Source organism: Festucalex cinctus, chromosome 19 (genome assembly GCF_051991245.1).
Source record: "Festucalex cinctus isolate MCC-2025b chromosome 19, RoL_Fcin_1.0, whole genome shotgun sequence".
Taxonomy (NCBI): domain Eukaryota; kingdom Metazoa; phylum Chordata; class Actinopteri; order Syngnathiformes; family Syngnathidae; genus Festucalex; species Festucalex cinctus.
Genome location: NC_135429.1, coordinates 4,042,281 through 4,064,272, shown reverse-complemented (window position 1 = coordinate 4,064,272; position 21,992 = coordinate 4,042,281). Strand labels below are relative to the sequence as shown.

Below are 21,992 nucleotides of genomic sequence, written 5' to 3'. Positions count from 1 at the left end.
AATGTCCAGTGAAACCTGTAAAGCTTTGGTGTCACCAGACTGTGGGATTTTTTTTTTCTTTTTTTTTCTTTTCAAAACCGGTTTGCTAAATACTTTCAGCCAATTAATGTGTTTGTTTGTGTGCAGGCAAAGTGCCTCAGGTGCATTTTTTTTGTGACTCGTCTTTTCATGTGAGGATTCCCTCGGTCTGTCTCAGAGGAGGGGCCGATGGCCAGACCAGCTCCTATCCACGCCTCCTCCTCTTTTCTTTTCTGCCGTTTCCTTGCAGCTGACGTGGGCCCCGGCAGCTGGAATCCATCAGCGTGCGCTTCGTCCCGCCTGCCTGCCACTTCCTGACGCCACTCCTCCGCTCCTTCCCTCTCCGGAGTGACTTGCACAACCATGGACACGCTGACGGCCTGGGTGGCGACCGACCCGGTCGTGGTCCGGATCCTGTGGATCCTGGCGCTGGTCCTGGCCACGCTGCTGGTGTGGTTCTTCTCCTTCTGCTGCTACACGTGGAACCACGGCGGCTCCTCGGCTTCCATGGAGCGCTACCTGGAAGGTAGGTGGACCCTCCCTCCCTCCTTCCTTCCTTCTTTCCCATCCTCCCGCCCCTCCCGGCCCACGTGATAGGCTCTTCCTGTTTCCACTCTGACTCACTTGTGCTCCCGTGGCGGTTTTTCCGCCACTGAGCTGGCTCTGCTTCGACTTTGCGGTTGGGAAAATGCTGATTGGCCGGCTTGGATGCGTACAATGGCTCTTTTACACTCACATTTACGATCAATTAATTCTGGGAGATATTGCAAGCATACTTTACATAAAAAAAACAAAAACAAAAAAACATACCACCTTGAACACAAACTGCTGTTGCATGCAACTGATTAATAATTAGTCTACTTTTTTTTTTTTTTGTACATTTTTGTTTGTTGGTGCTCCATCAGATTTTACCAATGTAAAATGATCACTTTTCCTCAGTCAAGATAGTAAATATGTTTTGTTCCCCCCCCCCTCCCACACAGTGATGGTGAAGCCACCCAGATCCAAGGGTCCCGCTCAGGTGAGACCAGTGTGACCAGTCCAGGAAACTGTGATGTAATTCCTCCTTTTGGACTTTAGGGGTCCCTGCTCTCTTGTACTTCACTCCAGTTGTCTTCCTGGGGCCTGATGACATAACAAAAGCACCATGCCGTCTCAAAATGTCTTCACGACAAATGTCCTCAAAATGAAGTTCACTTTAAAGTACTTTTGTTCAAGTAGACCCAGCAAATTTAAGCGGGCTTGTGGTTTTACCGAGACTGAAAAAAAAAAAGAGACTCACTTCATTAGGTCCACCTAAGTTACTTATGTACCTTAAAAGGGATACTTGACCCATTGAACAATTTTCAGCAGTGAAAAGTTAATATTTTGTCCAGAATGAATTTGATAACTTCATTATTTTTCATGTAAAATTAATACCTTTAAAAAGTAATTTTTCTATTTGCTGTCAACTGATGATATCACCTGTGCTGAGGAAGTAGGTAACGGCCAATCATATCATCATCAAAATACTTTTTAAAGGTACTAATTGTACATGAAATATGATGAAGTTACCACATTAATTATAGACAAAATATTCACTTTTTACTGCTGAAAATGGCTCGATAAGTCAAGTCCTTTCAGGTCAAATATTTAAGAAAAATAAATAAAAATACATAGAGCTGTTTCCAATTTTTCTTCCAAAATGCATGCACAATGCATATTATTTATAATGATTATGATTAATGTATTCATTTATATTCATTCGGTTATTTACTGTATTTTTAACATAACAATTTTAAAAGATGTACAAATCAATAGAAACAATTCAAAGGATTTTATGTATGTATTTCGTGCCTAAAATATTTTTCACTTAAAGCAGATGCGTTGTTTTAAATGTAATAAAAATTGCAACAAAATCACTGCAAACTTGACATGTTCCTTAGAAAAGCTAAAGGGATATGTATCTTAAAAATTTATTCATTAAAATAGTCGAGTGATTATCAGTATAAAAATGATTTAAAAACTAATGCTAAATGCTTTTAAAATTAATACTTGTTTTTTATGTCAGTCACATCTGTGCATTCTGTTTCTTCTCCTGTATAGGGCTGTTGAGACGTAAATAATTTCCTCTTTAATATTTGATATTTCACTGAAATTAACAGTTGCGTTAGTAATTTGGCCCATAAGCGGTTAAATTTTGAACCCTATTGGTCTGGCGCTCTACAGCTGGACCAATACACTTGTCCAAACTGACAATCAAAACCGTTTTTTGGCAATAAAATCCAGCAGTCTACAGTTTTTTTTTATTCCCAAAACCGTCAAACGTGTTTCCAATAAATCAAGAACTGGCCTGACTTCTATGGCGAGTGAACAAAGTGAGTTTTATTTTTAACCTTGACAATCATGATCTGTTCAATGGGTGTGTCCACACCTGACTTGGATTGTGTGTGTGTGGCTGTTCAACATGCTTGCATGTATGAAGCTCTTTGTGCGCAGCTAAACGTGTGAAAATAGATCAAAAATGTCGTGGCATAGGATGGGAGCCAACAAGTTGTCCTCGTCATTCCATCACAATGACGTGAGTGAATGAGAGGCATGCGCGTGCAAATGCCACAATAAACAATCCGAATACTGTACAACATCTCCAACATACGAACGCAGCACACACTTGTCTATACCCTCCGATTGTGCCATTTACGATGTAACAAAAACTGCAGGTGAAGTGCGAAGTGGTGACTTGTTGTGACGTTTCAGAGGAGGAAAAAGCCCAAAGAGAAGCGAGCGGAGAGCAACCAGGTGCAGGCAATTAAAGTGGCCAAGGAGGAGAAGGCAAAAGAGACCAAGGTGGTCCCGAATGCAAAGCAGATCGAGAAGCATCAGGAGGAGGAGGTGAAGAAGTCAAAGGAGATAAAGGTGAGGGTGGATCAGGAGGAGGTCCAGAAGGTGAAGGTAGTGAAGAAGGTAAAGGAAAAGGTACTGAAGGTGGTTCAGGACACCAAAGCAATAACTGAGAAGGTAGTCAAGAAGGCAAATGTGGTCAGGGAGAAGGGCGTGGTCCAGGAAGCAAAGGAGGTGAAGCCACTCCAGGAGGAGGTGAAGAAGCCGAAGGCAGCCAAGAAGTCGGTCCAGCATGTGAAGGAGATGATGGAGAATGAGGGCAAGGAGCCACTCCAACAGGTAGTAAAGAAGCCAAAGGCAGTCAAGAAGTCCGTCCAGGAGGTGAAGGCGATAGAGAAGGAGGGTAAAAAGGTAGTCCAGGAGGAGACGAAGGAGAACTTGAAGCCCGTCAAAAAGTCAAACGAGATCCAGGAGGCTAAGGAAAGCAAGAAGAAGAAGAAGAAGAAGGAGGAGGAGGAGGTGAAGGTGGTCGAGGAAGCAAAGGAGGAAGTGAAGAAGCCTGAGTCGGTCAAGAAGGAGAAATTGAAGGCAGTCCAGCAGGCAAAGGAGACAGTGACTGCAGTCCAGGATGAGTCAAAGAAGGCAAAAGCAGTCAAAAAGCTGAAGCTGGCCCAGGAGGTGAAGGAGAAGGACAAAGAGAAGGCAGTCCAGCAGGCAAAGGAGACATTGACGGTGATCCAGGAAGAGGCGAAGAAGGCAAAACCAGTCAAGAAGCTGAAGGTGACCCAGGAGAAGGTGAAGGTAGTCCAGCAAGCAAAGGAGACATTGACGGTGGTCCAGGAAGAGGTGAAGAAGGCAAAACCAGTCAAAAAGCTGAAGGTGACCCAGGAGGTGAAGGAGCAGGAGAAAGTGAAGGTAGTCCAGCAGGCAAAGGAGACATTGACGGTGGTCCAGGAGGAGGCGAAGAAAGCAAAACCAGTCAAGACGGTAAAGGAAACAATCGAGGAAGTGAAGGTGTTTCAGGAGGTGAAGAAGGCAAAGCCAAGCAAGAAGGCGGAGCTGAAGGTGATCCAGGAAGTGATTGAGGAGCCACTGAAGCAATCTGAGGCGTCTTCAGCGGAAGCATCATCACCATCTGGAAGGAAGAGGAAGCGGAGAAGGCGACAAAAGGTGAGCTGTCGTCGCTTTGTTTACGTTTACACAACAACACCTCAGCAGTCCACTGGGCAGACATTTTGTGTCTGATCTCATTTGACTCGGATGTTTTTGAGACGTCAGTTTCTCAGGGATGAAGATGGCGGCCTCAGAGCTGGCACGAGACGCCGCGATGGCATGCGGACTCGATGGGAACAAAAAGTGGAGCAGCACACTGTGGTCCATTCACACCAACAAACATGTCGCTCGCTCATTAGGCCACCTCGCGCAGCAGGACAACTTTTGTTTCAACTCGCAGCACTCCATTTTGTATAGTAGACACGTTTTTAGAAATGAGGAAAAAAAACGTTCTTAATTAGCATGCGAGTCCACCTTCAACAAGATCCACTTTTTTGGACTTAATTGATTATCATTCATTGATTGTTCGCTGTAATAAAATATCTTGCACGTTGAACTAATTTAATATTTTAAAATTTGGCTTGGTTCACAAGTCACGTGGTGCACAAGAAGTTACATCATCAGATTATCTGCAGGCAAAACGTAAATTCACTTGTTTATTATTTAATCACTTTCATGATAGTTTTTTTTTATGGAAATTGTAATTTATTTTGACAACGGCTACAAGCAAATAGCACTAATTCAGTGGAATGTCTCCAGATATGATTAGTGGAATTAGAATAGATTAATCTGTCTATCAAATGCTAGCAATTGTAGATCAATATCTACTCCCATCATCTGCCTGGCATATTTATCCGTACCAAGTAGCTTAAATGGCATCGTGTGAAGTTTTGCATCGCGTTCAGTCCGGGACGGTACCCCCCCCACCCCTCCCCAAGAAAAGACACGCAGCACGCATGCGCGCCTTCTCTCCGGTTGCTGCTGCTGCTGCTGCTGCTGCTGCAGAGAATCTGATGAAGGCGCGTTGAAGTGTGCCATCAACTCCTGCATGCGACGCTTGTTAACGCACTGTTTGCGTGGCCCCCCCACTCCCACCGCCACCGCCGCTCCCGTGGACATGTCTACCGTGAGTATGATGATGACGTCAGGCAGGTTCGTCGTCGGTTCGGACGGGACGCGCAGTTGGGGGGGGGGGGGCGATGAAGGTTGTTTGCAGGTGCAGCCCCGGCCTCGTTGAGGCCAATTCGAACGCGCTAATAACCCGTGATGGATGTGAAAAGTATGAATATGAAATGAACGTCAGTGGTCACGTGGTGGCTATTTCTGAGGCAGTAAATGTTGAATGAGTTTCCATTTACGTTGACGGTCCACTTGCCGGCCACTTAATTAGGTACACCTGCATAATCTCACGACGTGTAACAGTGTTTGTGTCCTTGATGATCTATGTAACTATGCTAAGTTGTTGCCTCGGCCTTCTGTTGTTTGACTTTTTTTGGCATAGTCCGTGTCATTCACCATTGTGATACATTTAAAATAAGATTAATCTTTCTAGCCCTCCTTGGCCTTGTTACATTCAAGAGGGCTGAGCAATCTTGGTCTTGGAGGGAAAAAAAAAAAAAAAAAGTCCTGCAGGTTTTGCGTGGTTTCCCTTCTGCAACACAGCTGATATATGATCAGCTCATCAGCAAGCTCTGCATAAGCCCGATAACGAGCCTGTTGATTGGAATCAGCTTGTGTTGGAAGAGGGAAACCTCCAAAACCTGCAGGACTTCGGCCCTCGGCCCTCGACGCCCGCCCCGGATCTAGAGCTATTTATGATGTCTTGATCTGTTGATTCATCCTTGATCCAACTCACCGAGGCGTTTCAACTGATTGCTGTATTCTAGATCTTTGCTACATAGATACTTTAGATTTAAACATTGTAATCCAGAGTGATGCCTTCTAGATCTATTTATACTGTCCTTATCAGTGTAATAATAATAATAAATGTCCACTCTCGGGCCGAAAATTCTATCTATCTCTTTAGTTTTCAAGTTATTCAACATTTAATTGTAATCTAGTCTGTTATTTATATTAGATATAAATTAATACACTAAATGTAATATTAACAAAAAAAAATATATATATATATATATATACAAATTATATCTTGTAGCTGTTCCAAGATCCATTTCTAGACAATGTAGCTTGAGCCATTCATTCTGGATCTTTTTTTTTTTTTTTTTATACCTAATCTGGCTCTATTTTTAGCTATATTTAGTAAACCTCGAGGCATCCGTTATAGAACTAGCTAGTCTTGATCTACCAGTCTAATCTAGACATCTTTTCTAGAAATGGCGTTCATACTTTATCTGGCTATTCTGAATCTATCCAGCTATATTTCTAGTTTAGGTCTAGCTAGTCTACAGCTAAGTAATCTGGTTCGAACTAGTCGATTTTATATGGATCTTTTAATAGGTATTGTAGATCCATATTGTTATCCAGACTGGATCTATCTATACTGCATCAGTCTGCCTGTTTCAGATTTGTTATCTATCTATCTTTGTGTTAATTATCCATAGATGATAAAAGTGTTGCAATATGTTAGCAACACAGTCTGGAGGGATGTGAAATAGGACACTGTAGATCTAATGTAGTTGTTGTGTTGAGAAGCAGACAGATGTCGTTCGGGGAGTTTTTTTTTTTTTTTTTTTTTTTTTTTGAACTCCCGGATGGCTTCCGTCCAATCAGAGCGCATGTGATGTTGCAGCCAGCGCCCAGTCGGCAAGCAGTGTGCGCGCTCTGATCTGTGGCTGATGGTGACTCAGCACTGTCAAGACGAGCGAGTCCTTCACGTGCACTCGGAAGCACGCTCGGCTCGTTTGATGTCTCACTGTAGCAGGCCGGAGCAAACTTTTTGTATTCATTTGAGGTTAATAGCGTGTCATTAATAGGGCTGGGTATTGCCGCCAACCTCGCGATACGATACGTATCACGATACATATGTATCTCAGTAACTGACACATTTACACATTTGATTATTTGAAAACGGAGTGGTTGCAAAAGTGTGCGCACCCTGTGTTCAGCTATTCAAGTCAGCCTTCAAACAGGGGTGTGTAGACTTTTTTTTTTTTTTTTTTTATGTCTTCTTCTTTATGTACGAGATCTTGTGGTAATTCTGCACCCCTGACCGCAGGCCGTGGAGGAGGTGCAGGAGCAGCCCAAACGGAGGCCCCTGGTCCGGGCGGCGTCGGAGGAGAGCACGGCCGACACGTACCCCCTGGTGGGCTCGCCGTCCCCGGGCGACACGCTGCCCTGGAACCTGCCCAAGCATCAGCGTATCAAACGCTCCAAGTCGGCCTCGGGTGACGTGCTGGACCCGGCCGAGCGCGCCGTCATCCGGATCGCAGGTACCCTCTTTATTTTTTTATTTTTTTATTTTTTTTGATGCGCTGGCCACTTCATTAGGAACAGGTTGAAAATACTACACATGATACAGAACTTGCATTTGTTTGCGTTCCATGTATTGACTTTTTGTCGGACTGTGTGTACCTAATGAAGTGGCCGGTGGGTGTTACGCACGTATCGATTGACAAGCGGACGTGTGGTGTGAAATAAGACCCCCTTCCTGTGCCCGTCCCCCGATAGTGATTCATCAGGGTGGGGTACTGCAGCAGTGTGATGTCATGCAGATGATACACAAGCTAGTCAAGGGCAAAGTGGACCAAACATGCACGCGCACACACATGCATAAGGATGGAACCGAGACTTGATGTCAGCACTCGCGGCAACAGGAACATTTGTTATCGAGCTTGTTGAGCGGCTGCCAAAAGGAGCCAAGGAAGCGCACACACACAATAATAACATTACCTCACCTGTGTGTGTGTGTGAGTGTGTTATTTTTAGGGGTACTTCATTGTTGTGAAAGTAAAGTCAGTCACCCTTGGAGTCTAGTTAATTAGATCTGTTCATTGTCATCTACGAACCAGGAAGTTAAACAAACAGATGAATGTGATATGATCATGGAAGTTGCTGTAAATGGTCGCCGTCTGATGAAGATCGTTGATGCACTTTAGGATTTTTAAACTTGCTGTAATTGTTTGTTCCGTTCTCCAGCGTGTCCTGTTAAAAGAATGTTCTTAGCTTTGAAAGTAGGGTTTTAAGCAAGAGTTATCCTTTTAAAGTTGGGCATCAAGCCTCGGTTAAGAGCTCAAATCCGGGTTTTAAATGAAGGTTTCAAAGTGAGGGGTAGGGTTCCAAGCCAGGTTTAGTGTTTCAAGTTAGTTTCAGCCAGGTGGACTTGGAGTTGTGAATTAGGGTTTCAAGGCAGGGTCAGGGTTTATAATGTGGGTTTTTAAGCCTGGCTAAACTTCCAATTCGGGTGTAGGTTTTCAGAATGGGGTGGTGTCATTTTGGGGTTGAAGTTCCAAATAGGGTTTCAAGACAGGTTTAAACTATGGTTCGGGTTTCGAACTAGGATTAGGGTTTCAAGCCTGGGTTCGGGTTGTATGTTAAGGTTTTAATCTTGCCTTTGTTTTTCAATGTTGGGTTTCTAGCCTGGTTTCAGGTTCAGATTTTAAGACAAGGTTAGGGTCAAAATGTGTTTCACGAAAAATTAGGGTTTGAAGAAAGTTTAGCGTTTGAGTTTACAATTGGATTTGAGGACCAGTTTTGGGGTTTTGAGCCTGAGTTATGGTTTCAAGCCAAAGTTTGGATTCTGAAGTCGGGTTTCATGCCAGTGTCTGCGCCCTGTTGAGTCTTCAACTGCTGTGAGCGGCGTCCAACAGAAAGACCTCAACTGACCTCTGATGTCATTCGAATTGAAGCAGACGCGTGTCATCTTCCCGGACCCCCCTCCCGAAAGCATGCGGTCTGCGCCTTTAAGAGGAGGGTCTGACATGTCATGGCATGATATGTGTGTGTGTTGAGGTGTTTGTCTGGAGGGGCAGACGCAGTCCAGGCTGAGTCTGGGTCCACACGGACGGTCGGACGGACGGGCAGGCCAGGCTGGCAGGGGCCGGGTGAGGCTTTTGTCCCACTTTGACTTTTCCTTTGAGCCAAGATGAGCGCGAGCGCACGCGAGGCGGTGGCCAGCGTCAAGGAGAGCATGCGTCCCCTGGAGCCGGGCCAGGCCCAGCCCGCCGTGCTCGCCCCGGGCCAGCGTCTGCCCGAGGAGCAGGACTACATGCAAGCCTACGAGAATGTGAGGGAGAAGTATAAAGGTGAGGCAAGGGGAGGGAACGCCACTTTGCTGTGGAAACAGGAAGTGGAATGCAACCAAGCACTTTTTATTAGGTCCAGATGAGCTGCCTGTGTCAGAACGTGAGCCCGAGTGTCAAGCCCATGTGTCAAAATAAGTGGAGCGAGCATTGAGGCCACATTGATTGGCCGGAGAAGTAAGATCTCATTGGTTAGGAAATAAATGTCAGAACGCGTAAATCAAGCCCGTGTGTGAAGGGATCGGAATCGGTACCACAATGCTTGGAAAACAGGAAGTAGAACTCTTCTACTGTGAAGTGTCATTTTTAGGCGATAAATGATGTCAGAACATGTGAACCAGTGTGTCAAAGAAGCGGAGCACGAGTTGATGTTGATTGGTGGAGAAACAGGAAGTGGAACTCTTTCTCTTGTAAGGTCTCATTTTTAATCACGTCAGCACATGTACAGTAAGCCCATGTGTCAAACAAGTAGACCGACGATTTGTTCCACATTGATTGGTCAGATAGCAGGAAGTGGAACTATTTCAATATAAAATGTAATTATTTTTTTTTTCGGGAAAAGATAATAGAACACGTGAACCCGTGTGTCAAGCAAGTGGCACACTAATGGCTCACACGTTAGTTTGCTTGGGAAACAGGAAGTGGAATGCTTTCATAGTAAAATGCGGTTGGTGGCACACAAAATAAATGACCTGTGTCAGGACAGGTGAGCCCTAATTGCTGCTAGATGGATTAGCTGAAGAAATAAGAAGTTGAATGCTTTCACAGTAAAATGCATTCTCATAAGTGATTTGCCGGGTAAACAGGAAGTGGAATGCTTTCACAGTAATGTGCAATTAGGTGACACAAAATGAAGGTGCTTATCTGAGAACATGCGAGAGGCCACATGTCAAGCCCATGTTTCACGCAAGTGGGGTCTCGCATTGCTTTGCTTGGGAAACAGGAAGTGGGATTCTTTCACAGTAAAGTGGCGTCTTTTTTTTTTTTTTTCCCTTTGACTAGCTGAGCTGACTGTCGGAAAATGTGAGGCCATGTGTCAAATTAGTGGAGCATTAATTGGCCCTATGTTGGTTTGAGGGGAAAGCAGGAAGTAAAAAATTCATGCTAAAATGCAGTCAGGCACTTTTTTTTTTTTTTTTTTTTTTTTTGGTGACCAAGTGAGGGAAGTAGAATACTTTCACAGTAATATTTTTGTTTGTTTGTTTTCAATTTAAGTAGCGAGATGAGAAGAGTTGCATTTTGACCAGACTTTGATCAAAACTTCCGTTCTGGAAATACTGTCAGTGCTGCAAGTGTTGTTCGATTGTGCAAAGTGACATAAGGTAGTTCAACTTCTTGAGGTCGCTAAAACAAACAAAAACAAAGACTCCTCCACAGCGTGGTCCCGATCGGGAAGTCTTTGCCATCTGTTATTTTCTTTCCCACGCCCTCCTCCCTGCCACTAATCCTGCCATGTTATCACTTCCTGCTCCATTTATGTCTGTATTTGTTTCAAGGCTGCTAGTTTTTCAATTTACCTGAAGGTTAACGCTTTCCTTTTCAGCACCGCCAATTGCGAGTGTTGATGCTCGTAGCCGCCGTGAACATGTTGTTATTAACACGCCAGCTGTCCCTCTGTAACTTATTGCAGCAGGTGAAACGCAGTTTCAGTTGCCGGCGTAATGGCAGCCGATCATTATCAAAGCATTCGGCGTGGAAATAACTGAGACCGCTCTCAAAAAAAAACGATGGTGATGTGATCACTTCATTAAGTACACCTGAATATGTCAAACGTCGTGTTGGAGGTGTACCTAATTAAGTGGCCAGCGAGCGTAGTACGAAAGATATATTCAATAAAAAAAAAAAAAAAAGTATTTCTTTGAAATTAAAGTACGTAAAAAGAAATGATTTTTGTTTACTTCATCGTTGGCGTGCAAAGCAAACAGAGCCTCCTTGTTTGCCCTGCATTTAGAAGCGGCGGTCTAAATGCATCCCAGCATGCAATGTGCCCCGCCCACTTCTTCGACACCCGAAATACGCGGCCATGTGTGTGTCCTGCATTAATGTGTGTGTGTGTGTGTGTGTGTGTGTGTGTGTGCGCAAATGCCAGGAAAGTTCACGTCTAAAACGGCGATGTGATGAGTTTGTTTTGGGAGCGTGTGTATAGAAGCCCCCTGTGATACGCACCCCCCAACCCCCATTAATGCTGTGCTTCCCTCAGATCACTTTCATGCAGCTCAAAAATAGTAACACACACATACACGCGTGCACGCACACACACACTCAGCTGCAGTTCTTCATCAGATTAAACATTGTTTTTAACCAAACACTTTATTATTTATTTTTGCTAGCTTAATGCTAACACAATGCAAAATGCCAGACGGGCTAAAAACAAAACTTATCAGTGTTGCTGTAGTTATAACACAACTAATATTCAAACACAAATGGTGCAACATGTGGACTGACAATATAAAATACTCATAGGCGCATATTCTTTATCCTGTGTGACAAAAAAATACAAATATTTATTGCGGTTTAGTTGCAAGAGTCTTCTTTTTGGGCTGTCGACAGACGTAGTGCTCGTAAATTATCTCCACGCATGTTGACACTTTGGATCCGAGCGCGGCTTTCTCGACCTCACGCGAGACTTGGCGGTGGCGTGTCAAAATGACTTTCAGATGAAACGTGCTTGTACGACTCTCCGCGCGAAAGATGTTCTTCTAAATTATGCACGGTGGGGAAACGTGCAGGAAATAATTCAGCAATGTTATCTTGAGCCGAGTGTGACCGAGGACGCTTAAAAACGTAATTGTACAAAAGCACTGGGACACTTTGTTTTGTGTTTCGATATTTTTGTCCATATTGTGTTGATAGGAGGCAACAGGACGTGAATGTGGATCGGAACTGGAGTAGGAAGTGCGGTTTGAAATGGATCTGGGATGAGAGGAGCGTCGGGCATGAGATTCAGTTTCTTTCTCCTCCAATCCCGAGCCTGAGATATTGCGACAGCTGACATTAATTATGCAATCCCCCCCACATCACCCCTAAAAACAGACTTGTGCGTGGAAGGTCAAATCGGACATCAAAGTCCACTTTCGGACCATTTTTGATCCGTGATCACGTGACTCGTGTTTATCGTCACACTTTGAAGAGTTTTGCACCTGCTCTTGATCGCGTTTTGGAGAGGGGTTGAACTTTCAAGCAAAGTGGGCAAAATATGGTCCAAACATTGACATGGTCAAGTCCTGTCGTATCGGTTGCATTAATTTAGCTCTCCTTGCTAAAAACTAGAAAAAGGTTGTTTAAAATGCCTTTATTATTTATTTTGAATTTAAATTTATTTATGCCAAAATGGTTTAAAAAAATTTATTTAAGATATTATTTACAGTTTTATATTTAAATTAAAGAATTGAATTTGTCAAAGTAAAAAAATGCTTTGTCAAAATATTTTTTTTCTTTTTAATTAATACATGTATTTATTTCATTTTAACTATTTTGTTTATACTGTATATTCAATTCCTTTAAAATATTTCTTTTTTATTAATTTTAATATTTTATCTGCAATTATTTTTTAAATTTATTTATCTAAAATAAATGTAATGATTTATTATAAAGAGTGAAATTATTAAAAAATAAAATTGGCATATACTGCTCATTTAAAACTGTTGTGTAATATAAATTAGTTATGAATATTATAATGAGAAAAAAACCTAATTTTATCAATTTCAAATAAAATAATTTACATATTTTACCTGTATTTATTATTGCTTATTTAATAACTTTGTTCAGTCACTTCATTAGTTAAGCATGCACCACATTTAATTAGTTCGTGGGAGTTCCTAATATTTCATACTGAAATATAAGTTTTGTTGCTATATTAGGAAAGGAGTAATTGTCCCATACAAATGTACAGAGTACGCTAACACACTCGTACTACACTGAATTCTGACTACTAAATTAAATACAAATACTAAAATGCAAAGTCTTCTAACACCTCGTCAGAAAAACATATTGTATAATGAGCCACATGCTGCTTCACCAAGACCTGATGATGTCAACGGTAAGCACGACTATGAGTCCGCCACCCGCTCATCCCTCCAACAATGGCGCTAACGCCGGGGCGGGCTCAGGCACGCCACAGCGATCCCGACTCCCGCGCGGAATGTCGTCCGTCGGACCGTCCGCGCTCGCCACCCGCGTCCGGCGCCGCTGAAAAGAAAAGATTTGTGCTTTGTCAGCTTTGTCGACTTTAATGACTCTCATTTCAATCAAGTCACCCACGTTTAATGAGCTCCGACCTCCCCCAAGGCTTTTTTGTCATCTGTGCAACTTGTGCCTTCTGCCGGGCAAGCTCATTCAAACCTGATCTGATGTTCAACAGGATTTTCAATGTTATTAAAGTCCCGGTGAAGTGAAAATAAATGTTTTTTTACAATTTCAATTTTTAATTGGTTAAAAAAAAAATAAAAAAAAAATCGCCATGTATATAAAAGAAAGCTTTCAGTCCAAAATGTTTGATAGTTGCTTGAGTGAGAACAAGCTCTCAGTGTTGCTGTTAAATTCAGCAGCTCCGTGCTAAGAAAAAAAAAAAAAAAAAACTTACATCGTTTGTTTTTGAGAATTCAGGTCATAATTCACCGCTCCTCCATCATAATTCTGTCTGATCGGCCGCCTTGTGAAAAATGTCTTGCGTTTATGCCATAAAATGGAAAGCAGCTGTGAGGCCTTTTGTCAGAACTCGCCACAGAACATTTGATGCAATTACAACAATGCACGAAGGCCGCATGCCGGCAATCATGTGACTGTCAAAGCTATTTGATTAATCCCATTATGGGACACAGGGGGGAAAAAAAGTTGCCGAACCTGTGCCTTTTTTAAATGCGCTGACTCATCACTCAGTTGAAAGTTGACAGACTCATGACGTTAATTATACAGCAGAGTAAAATTCTGATAACAGATAAAAAAAAAAATGCGAGGAAAACGACTTCTTTTTGCCTTAATGCTTAAAATAGGGACATTCAATACCACATTCTTTCAGACAAATACCAGTACGAGTACTCAACTTTACTTTAGTAATCACCGACACCATGAGTACTTTTGATAAATAAAATACCCCCCACGCCCCCTAATAAATACAATGGCAAGATATTTTAAAAACGGACTTGTATATCCCAATACAGCATGAAATTAATAGCAATTTTCTATTCATCTCATTTCTAATTTCTAGTTCCTAATTGTAAAATTGGCGACGCCATACCGATGGCTAAAAATAAGATTTATGATGTAATGAAATGAAATGAATTCATGATTTACATATAGGCATACTTTTGCATGAGTATGTTTGCATGTCCTTATCTTGTCTTATGTAATAATAAACAAGAAAAAAAAAAAAAGAGAAGAAAAATTGACTGATTTTTGCCGACTATCAAAGTCAAATCCTAAACAGAGCTGCACTGTTGTTGGATGCGCAAATTATTTGCCGCCACAGCAAATAATGCTGAGTCACTCCAGTGCCAATCATCATCTTGTCCTATAGAGCAGGTTGCCCTTTATTATGCTGGCACCTCCCTTTTGAAGGAGGAGAAAGATAAGGATGCACCATCAGGGTGGGGCCAGAGGAGGTGTGCTTGTTTTTTTTCACACTTTTTTTTTTTTTTTCCTCCAATGAAAGGGATTGTGTGCGAGGCAGGAGGGGGGCAAAAACCACCAAGCTGCCAACTAGCGAGCGAGAGAAAGAGAGAGCGAGCGAGAGAGAGGAGGCAGCAGCAGCAGGCGATAGGCTGCATGTTGCACTTTTGCGACTGTTCCATCCTCAGGCTGGCTTGTTTGGCAGCGAGCGAGCGAGCGAGCGAGCCAGCATGGATCCAGCCAGGTCCATCCAGCACGAGATCAGCTCTCTCAAAGGTACTAATGGCGACGTTAGCTCGTTTTCCCACAATGCATCCGTGGCCGGCGATTCATAAAAAGTTGAGGAATGAGGATCATTCCGTCGCTTTTGTGTCCTGCTCGGGGTGGGGTGGTTGTCGGGGGGGGGCTGCTGCTGCATGCGGCAAAGTGGAGCAGCAATGCAGCATCGCCGTGGCAACGAGGTCGTCGTGGCTACAGTGTGGACTTGACTCGTTGTTTTGACGCACGTGTTGTTTAAGTTGACTTAAAGGGGCGTGATTGTCCCCGGGATGTGTGACATCATGACGAGTGGGCGTCCAATCAGGAGCTGGCGCTCACATGCCCTCTCTTTGAATGTGTTTTTTTTTTTTTTTTTTTTAATCTAACTTACTACTGTAACTGAATTAACTATAAAATAACTTGCTAACAATATAACTAGCTTACTGAGTAACTTCTGTATGAGCTAATTTACTTAGTGGCTAAAAAAAAAACCTAACATATCAACTAACTTACGTCCAAGTCACTTACTCGTTAACCAAACTATTCCATAATTCATTATACTGTATACCAGCTTGCAAACTCCCTGACTTGCTGATTAAATAACTTACTCACTTATTGCACAGTTTACTAACCTACTACATAACTAACACACTGATTAACTAAATTATTACCTTACTAACTAGATCGTTTACTAAAGTACCTATTTACTAACCTACAAAAAGATGGTCAAATCATGAAGCATCCTATTAACTAACTTGAAAATTTTAGTAACTAGATAATTGATGTTCTGTATTAACTCACTTAATTAGTTACTCGATTGTTGCAAGCTTACCTGCATATTAATTTACTAGTAAAGAAGATGGATGGATGACGTTTTTAATGACTAACATATTAACTGCTGTACGGCAATTTACACACTCGCAAATCGCTAACTTACTGACATAACTAATATTTACTACTTGCATACCAAAGTTACCTCACATCTTACTAAGTGGGTAAGTCGCTACATTGGCTAGTTCCCAAACTACGGTACATAAAAATACATTGCAAGCTTCCTTACCATGCTTATTTATTTATTTATGTATTTATTATTTTTTTGTGTTTGTTGATTTGGAAAGGTCTTTGAAGAGGGACGTGAAAGGGTCTGACCCCGACTCAGCTAGGCCAAAGCGGGGGCGGTTCGCTCTTGGAATCCAGAGACAAAACTCCCTCGCTTAATTGGAATTCTCTTAAAAAGAATCGCTTAAAGTTCATTAGTGAGCACCAGCGGAACTTTCATCCAACTCTCACGGCTTTTTTTTCCACAATGGACCTCGCTTGGTGACGGAAACATGTTCGGCTCGGTTCTTGACCTAAATATTCTCAGCTTATTTGGGGGTTTTATCCCGTCTTGATCTGTAAATAGCAAAGGACAAAGATTTAGTTTATTAATTAGGGCCAATACCCTCGTGAAAGCACCCTTTTTTTGAGGGCTTCACCGTACTCCAAAATTTGGCATATATATTTTTTTAACATGCCTATTATAGCATAGGGAGGTGTCACAAGGTCAGCGCTTGACACAACTCGTGCAGGCTGGGTAGCGTTTGTAGTGTACACACGCTCATGGCGAAAGTGCTAACAAACGCAGCGGGGAAAAAATACTTGTAACTAAACTTTAAGTTGAGTAAAAATCACACATACAAAAACAAAGACAGTCAGAAACAATCAATTAATATAAAAACAGAAGCTGGGCACATTTTTGTTCACCATGATAGCATTGATTCAAACGTCAAAAAAGAAAGAAAAAGGATGACTCATGTTTTACGGTTTCACTCTAACGGGGATAGTTGGACGATTAATCCACTTATTTTGTCGTGTAATGGGCGAGCCACAATGAGGAAAAGTTACACAAAGCAGCCATTACATGCAAATGAAGACAACTGACGTGATCGCCGTGCGCTCGTTAGCATGTAAAGGTCACACTATTGTTTCACTGATTATCACTCACTCGTTGTTTGGTTGGAGTTATTGATAATGCTATTTTAATGGTGACTATTAATAATACAAATGTCCATCTAGAAGTTAAAAACTGATTGATGATCCACTCAAGTCCTGAAAGTGGTGGAAATGCGCGTTACAATATTAAGAGGGTGTCCTATATTGCAAGCTTTTTTTCACTATTGGCTGCATCTGGTCATCACTTGGCCTCAACGCAAGCAGACTGTAACAAGCGAAAACATTTTTATATACTGTATTGTATTGTTACATGCTCCTCTGCAATGTGTCTGCAGCCATGACTGATTGATCACGTTAGCAAATTGTTCTGGAATTCGCTAGCGGCATGCGATTTTGTTTTTTTATGTTTCCAATGTGCTCTTAGGGAGGCCTTTGAACATTTACAACATTGCGTCTGTGTAATTGTGTACATGTTACACGAAGACATGGCATTCCGTTTATCCAGCCGGAGGCGTTGGCGCACTTTTGCCGATGTGCACATTCACGCCTCTCGCATGTCACTATGCAGCTCTCGCGGGCTTCCGCTGCTAATTTGAGGTGCCGGCGTTTAATAGCTGACATTCCTTACCTGCTTCTGTCCGAGACGGGAATCCCTCAACCCCGCTAGTAGTGTGAAAACGGTTTTAAAATCAATCGTAGTAATAACTGGCAAGTATTGTGTCATCATGAGAGCTGTTCCTAATAATTTGGTGTCATTTTTTTGACTACACGAGGGAGGCAATCTGACGATCATTGAAATCATCATTGGAATGTGCATGTGTACCTAATTAAGTGTCCAGTCAGTGTAATTTTTAATTTGAAAAAATAAAATAAAAAAAATTGAATTGAGTAAATGAATGGAACCACATTTTCAAGTCTGTAGTTTCCCTAATGGCCATTAGGTGGTGCCCTTTCATGAAGCTGCGTTGCAAGATGCTTCTTGCACTGTTCTTGTAATATTTTCTATTAGTATTATTGTGAAGTTTAAGCGTTGTAATTCCCTGATGGATGCTACTATGGTGCATTTCTTCCTCAATGCCCGGAGACAGACACCTTCAGGTTCTAAAAGGGTCCACATAGGCCTATGTATGAACTAGTATATCTTGATGGCAAGGCCACCCGAGTCTCGACTCCTATAGTGGCATCCAGGGAGGCAAGATGATATTGATGCAAGATGTTTTCTGGCATCTAGACAGCCCCCTGTTTGAGCTAGACATTCGACTGAAAGCCTCAGAAGACAATAAGTACATGTTTTTGCACTCTAAGGAGGTCCAAACAAAGCGCAAACTGCCACTTATTGCTCAGTTGAGTTGTTGTGGTTTTTAGTTTACGCTAAATCATATTAAAACTGTTTTCTTCAAAGGATAACTTGGCATAAAATAGCATAGCATAACATTGTATAGCATAAACAACCCTCCCACCGCCAACTCGCTACCAGGAAGTGTGTATCTTTTGTTGTTTTTGAAGCGTTGCCATTAGCAGCAACTTTAGCGCCTCTGTCTCAACAGTGTTGACTCATATTTTGGTGGAGGGTCACGTTGCCATGGTTACCGACATTTTTGGATGATTCATGGCAACGAGTGGTTTATCACACACTCGCATGAACTTGAGCTCAGTCACCTTTACACCAAATTCTTGGCGCTGTCCGAGGGCAAAATCCTGCTAGCTAGCATCCGTTAGCGCCTCTCGTTCCGATTCCATCGCTTCAGTTTGCCGCGTTGTCATTTAAACTAAAAGATGAGTCGTGCCACATTGTTGCATAACTGTCAGATTATTATCTGATGTTATACTCATAAATATTCATTTCAGAAACTGAAAGCCAAGCATGTGGAGTCCCGCAGGGCTCACTTCTCGGTCTGTTGTAATCAAAACTTTACAAGCTGCTACTACAGTATGAGCTGCTTGATGTTGACGTTTACTCGTTCATGTCACGCATGTAGATTGAGATATTGATAGCACTCATATTTCATATTTCTGTCATGATGTGCACGTGGCGTCCCGCAGGGTTTCACATCTCAGCCCACTGTAATTTGAACTTGACAAGCTAACTACCAGTAGCTGGTTATTGTTAATTTTTAACAGCGTAGATTATTATTGAGTGCGTCATCCTCATATTTCATATTTCTGACCAAAACAAAGGGCTCATTCCTTGATACATTGTAAATAAAACTTGGAGAGCTGTTACTTAAATATTTATACCGAGTCAATGAAGGTTTGATAACACACGTAACCAGTCTGATTATTATACGCTGCTGAGAGACTCAACCAAAGCATACGGAGTGCCGTAGGGCTCACTTCTCGATCCACTGTAATTAATACTTCACTATCTTCTGCTACAAGCTATTGTTGACATGTTTAGACAGAGTCACGTAATCTAAGATGACACACAGGTGTAGTGTACACATGGCTCATGACTTGTCGCCATTTTCCGGGTGTTTCCCTTCCTCGTTTGTCAGGTGAAAGACAATCCTTGCTAGTGCGCTCCCAGCAATTCACTCCCAGATGTTTCCGATACGGGAGAAGCTCGGGTCCAAGAGTTCCCACGTAGGCCCTCCCCCAATGCAGGTTCGCCTTTTAACGGCTTGGAAGACAACCGCGCATCTTAAATCACTCGCCGTAAAACTCCAACGGGAATGCGGCTTGGCCTGAATGCGACTGCTGTGAAATAAGCGCAAAACGCAGCGGCGGCAGTGCTCATTATTGCAATAATCTGCGGGTAAATTCCCTCAAAGATTTGCAGGCTACATAACAAGCATTCCCCAGAATGATCTAGTCTGTACTTGGTCTCGATTCAGTTCCCGAGTCCAGCTATTGAAGACCGGTGGATTTTACTGTTGGATATAAAAGTATTCCAACGCACTCACACGGCATAAATCTTTGGCTTTGATGTATGACGTATGTCAGGTGATGAAAAGCACATCCAAAAAGCACAGCCCAACCCAGACCGTCATATAAAGCATCCTTGTGATCTCCCACGTTTGGATGTGGATGATTTAATATCGGGATTTTGAGCTTTTCCGTGCTCCAAAATTTTGCAGGTGCCTGTGAAAATTAGGACTTTGGTTGCAGGTGTGATCTCTGATCATTTTTTTGGGCTTATTTAAAAATTCAGCCCCCGAAGCCAGTTTAACTTAGCAGCATGAAATTTAGTGGATGTGTCTATCATAAGTGGACGTACAAAAAAAGTCTCAAGAAGCCATGCCTGAAAAGACACAGGAAGTTTTCCACTTTTGTTTGAAATGGACATTTTTTTTTTTTTTTATGACTTGCCTAAAACACAAAACTCATAACACAAATTTTGGAAAATTCAGCCCTTAACACCAGTTGATCTTAGCAGCATGAAATTTGGTAGGCCCATCCATCATAAGTAGACCTACAAAAAAGTCTCAAGCAGCTACGGCCAAAAAGACACGGGAAGTCTGCTATTCTTTTTTTTTTTTTTTGTGTGTGTGTGTTGTTGGTATCAAGAAAACAGCATGCAATGATGGCGGGGCAGTGTGGCGTCTGCATGCATGAAAATGAGAGGATGGCGCACTTCCACCAGTGTGTTTAAAAGCAAATTACGGGGGAGGAATAAAAAAAAAATTGGCAATATGTTCCAAACCTCATGTGTATATTTTTGGCCCCGCCAGCGACCGCGGCACCTCCTCCCGTCCGCGTTCTTTCCAAGTCAAGCTCCCGAGGAGGTTGACTTGGAAGGAACACCGGCGCAATTGTCGTTCTGAATGGGAAGAAATGAGTGTGACGCTCTGCACGATGTTTGGTCGTGTCCAAAAGAAACGGCACATGCTGAAAAAGTTTCACGGATGACGAATTGCTTGGCCTCAAACGACACTTTTTCACACAACCAATCCCTGTTATACCCGTCTTAGCTTAACTTCATATATTTGAGCTTTGTTTGCCTTGGCTTAACATTTTTTTTTAGCTAATTTTAGCTTTAGCTTGCAGTTGCCGCAGAGTCTATCAGGATGATTTCAAATGAAAACAAATATGCTAAGATGGTGGATTACATAATTCATTGCGCACTTAAGAAGACGTATGATCTTTAATGCTTTCGGGTGGATATCGCGACTTGTATAGCTTCCAGATGTTTACAACCTCTTCCCCGCTACTGCCCTCAAGTCTGCTCGTTTATAGTCCCGGGTGCCATATTTGACGTGCTGCACATTGACCTGCTTGCGGGTTAATGACCTTGTTTGCGTCTGTGATTATCATCTCAAGTCATCTTGGCTGCTTTTGTGGGAGCTGATAATACGATTTGCGAGCCGTTTAAGCGATGGGCTTGTCGTTTTCAATGCGGCCAAATGAGAAGCAGGCGGAAAGCCGCCACGCTCATCATGTCCTATTAAGACTTCTATCGATGGTTATAAATAGTTTGGCTCAGGAGATGTTTGTTGGGAAGAACCACTTTATTGATTTGTGGATTCTTTGTTTGTTTTTTTTCTGTCATATTTTAGACATTTAACTTACTTTCTTGATGGTTGAGTTTTTCTCTGATGCCCCCTGCTGCACAGAAACTCTCTGTGCACCCAGGCCAGTTTTATTTGTTTTTTGATTTAAATACTAATAAAAACAAAGTGTGTCCAATCTGCACACAAGAAAAGCAACCCAGGCTGCAGCAGACGGTAAATGTTGGTGTGGTGCAAGGCAGGCTCATGTTTTCCAGCCGGTGCTTCTGGTAGGGAGGGCGAAGAAAGCTGGTGCAACATGTGGCAGGCAGCGGCCCCCTCCACGCGTCTCGCAAGGCCGGACTGCCTGCTTTTGGCTTTCGCTGGCTTTTTCGTTTTCTTCCTCGCCGGGTGATGCGTCCGGACGTGACAAAGGAGCCCTGAGATGGAGCCCACGCGTAGCCGAGACTTCATGGAGCTTTTGATTCAGAACGGTCAAGGTAGGCGGCGACAGTTCAGTCGTTTTGCCAAAAGGTGTCAGCACGTAAATGCTTTTTCGTGGCGAGCGGCTGCTGCAGGCCACCGAGTTGATGTTGGCAACGCTGTCACTTTTTTATTTCCTATGCTTAATCTTGGAGCAGATTGTTGACTTTCTTTTGGGAAAATTAGCTTTGGA

At 42.7% G+C, this 21,992-nt stretch overlaps 2 protein-coding genes across 7 annotated transcripts in view; both read left to right on the top strand.

Annotated features, from left to right (window-relative positions):
- Nucleotides 1–288: 288 nt before the first annotated feature.
- On the top strand, nt 289–4,919 carry LOC144007744 (uncharacterized). Its single transcript, XM_077507602.1, has 5 exons — nt 289–544; nt 1,002–1,039; nt 2,755–4,008; nt 4,117–4,212; nt 4,797–4,919. The coding sequence occupies exons 1-5, from the start codon at nt 382–384 to the stop codon at nt 4,917–4,919; spliced, it is 1,674 nt and encodes a 557-aa protein (XP_077363728.1). The 5' UTR covers nt 289–381.
- The window catches only part of pleca (plectin a), a 67,125-nt gene continuing 48,501 nt past the window's right edge, over nt 3,369–21,992 (top strand). For 4 of the 6 annotated variants that reach the window (XM_077506792.1, XM_077506785.1, XM_077506783.1 and 1 more), the window contains exons 1-2: nt 4,887–5,017; nt 7,067–7,280. In XM_077506792.1, coding sequence (XP_077362918.1) covers nt 4,940–5,017; nt 7,067–7,280 — 292 coding nt within the window. In that variant the 5' untranslated portion in view covers nt 4,887–4,939. Of the gene's footprint in view, nt 4,009–4,886; nt 5,018–7,066; nt 7,281–14,870; nt 14,973–21,992 lie in introns of those variants that run through there. The other 2 variants (XM_077506784.1, XM_077506790.1) reach the window with 2 other exon arrangements.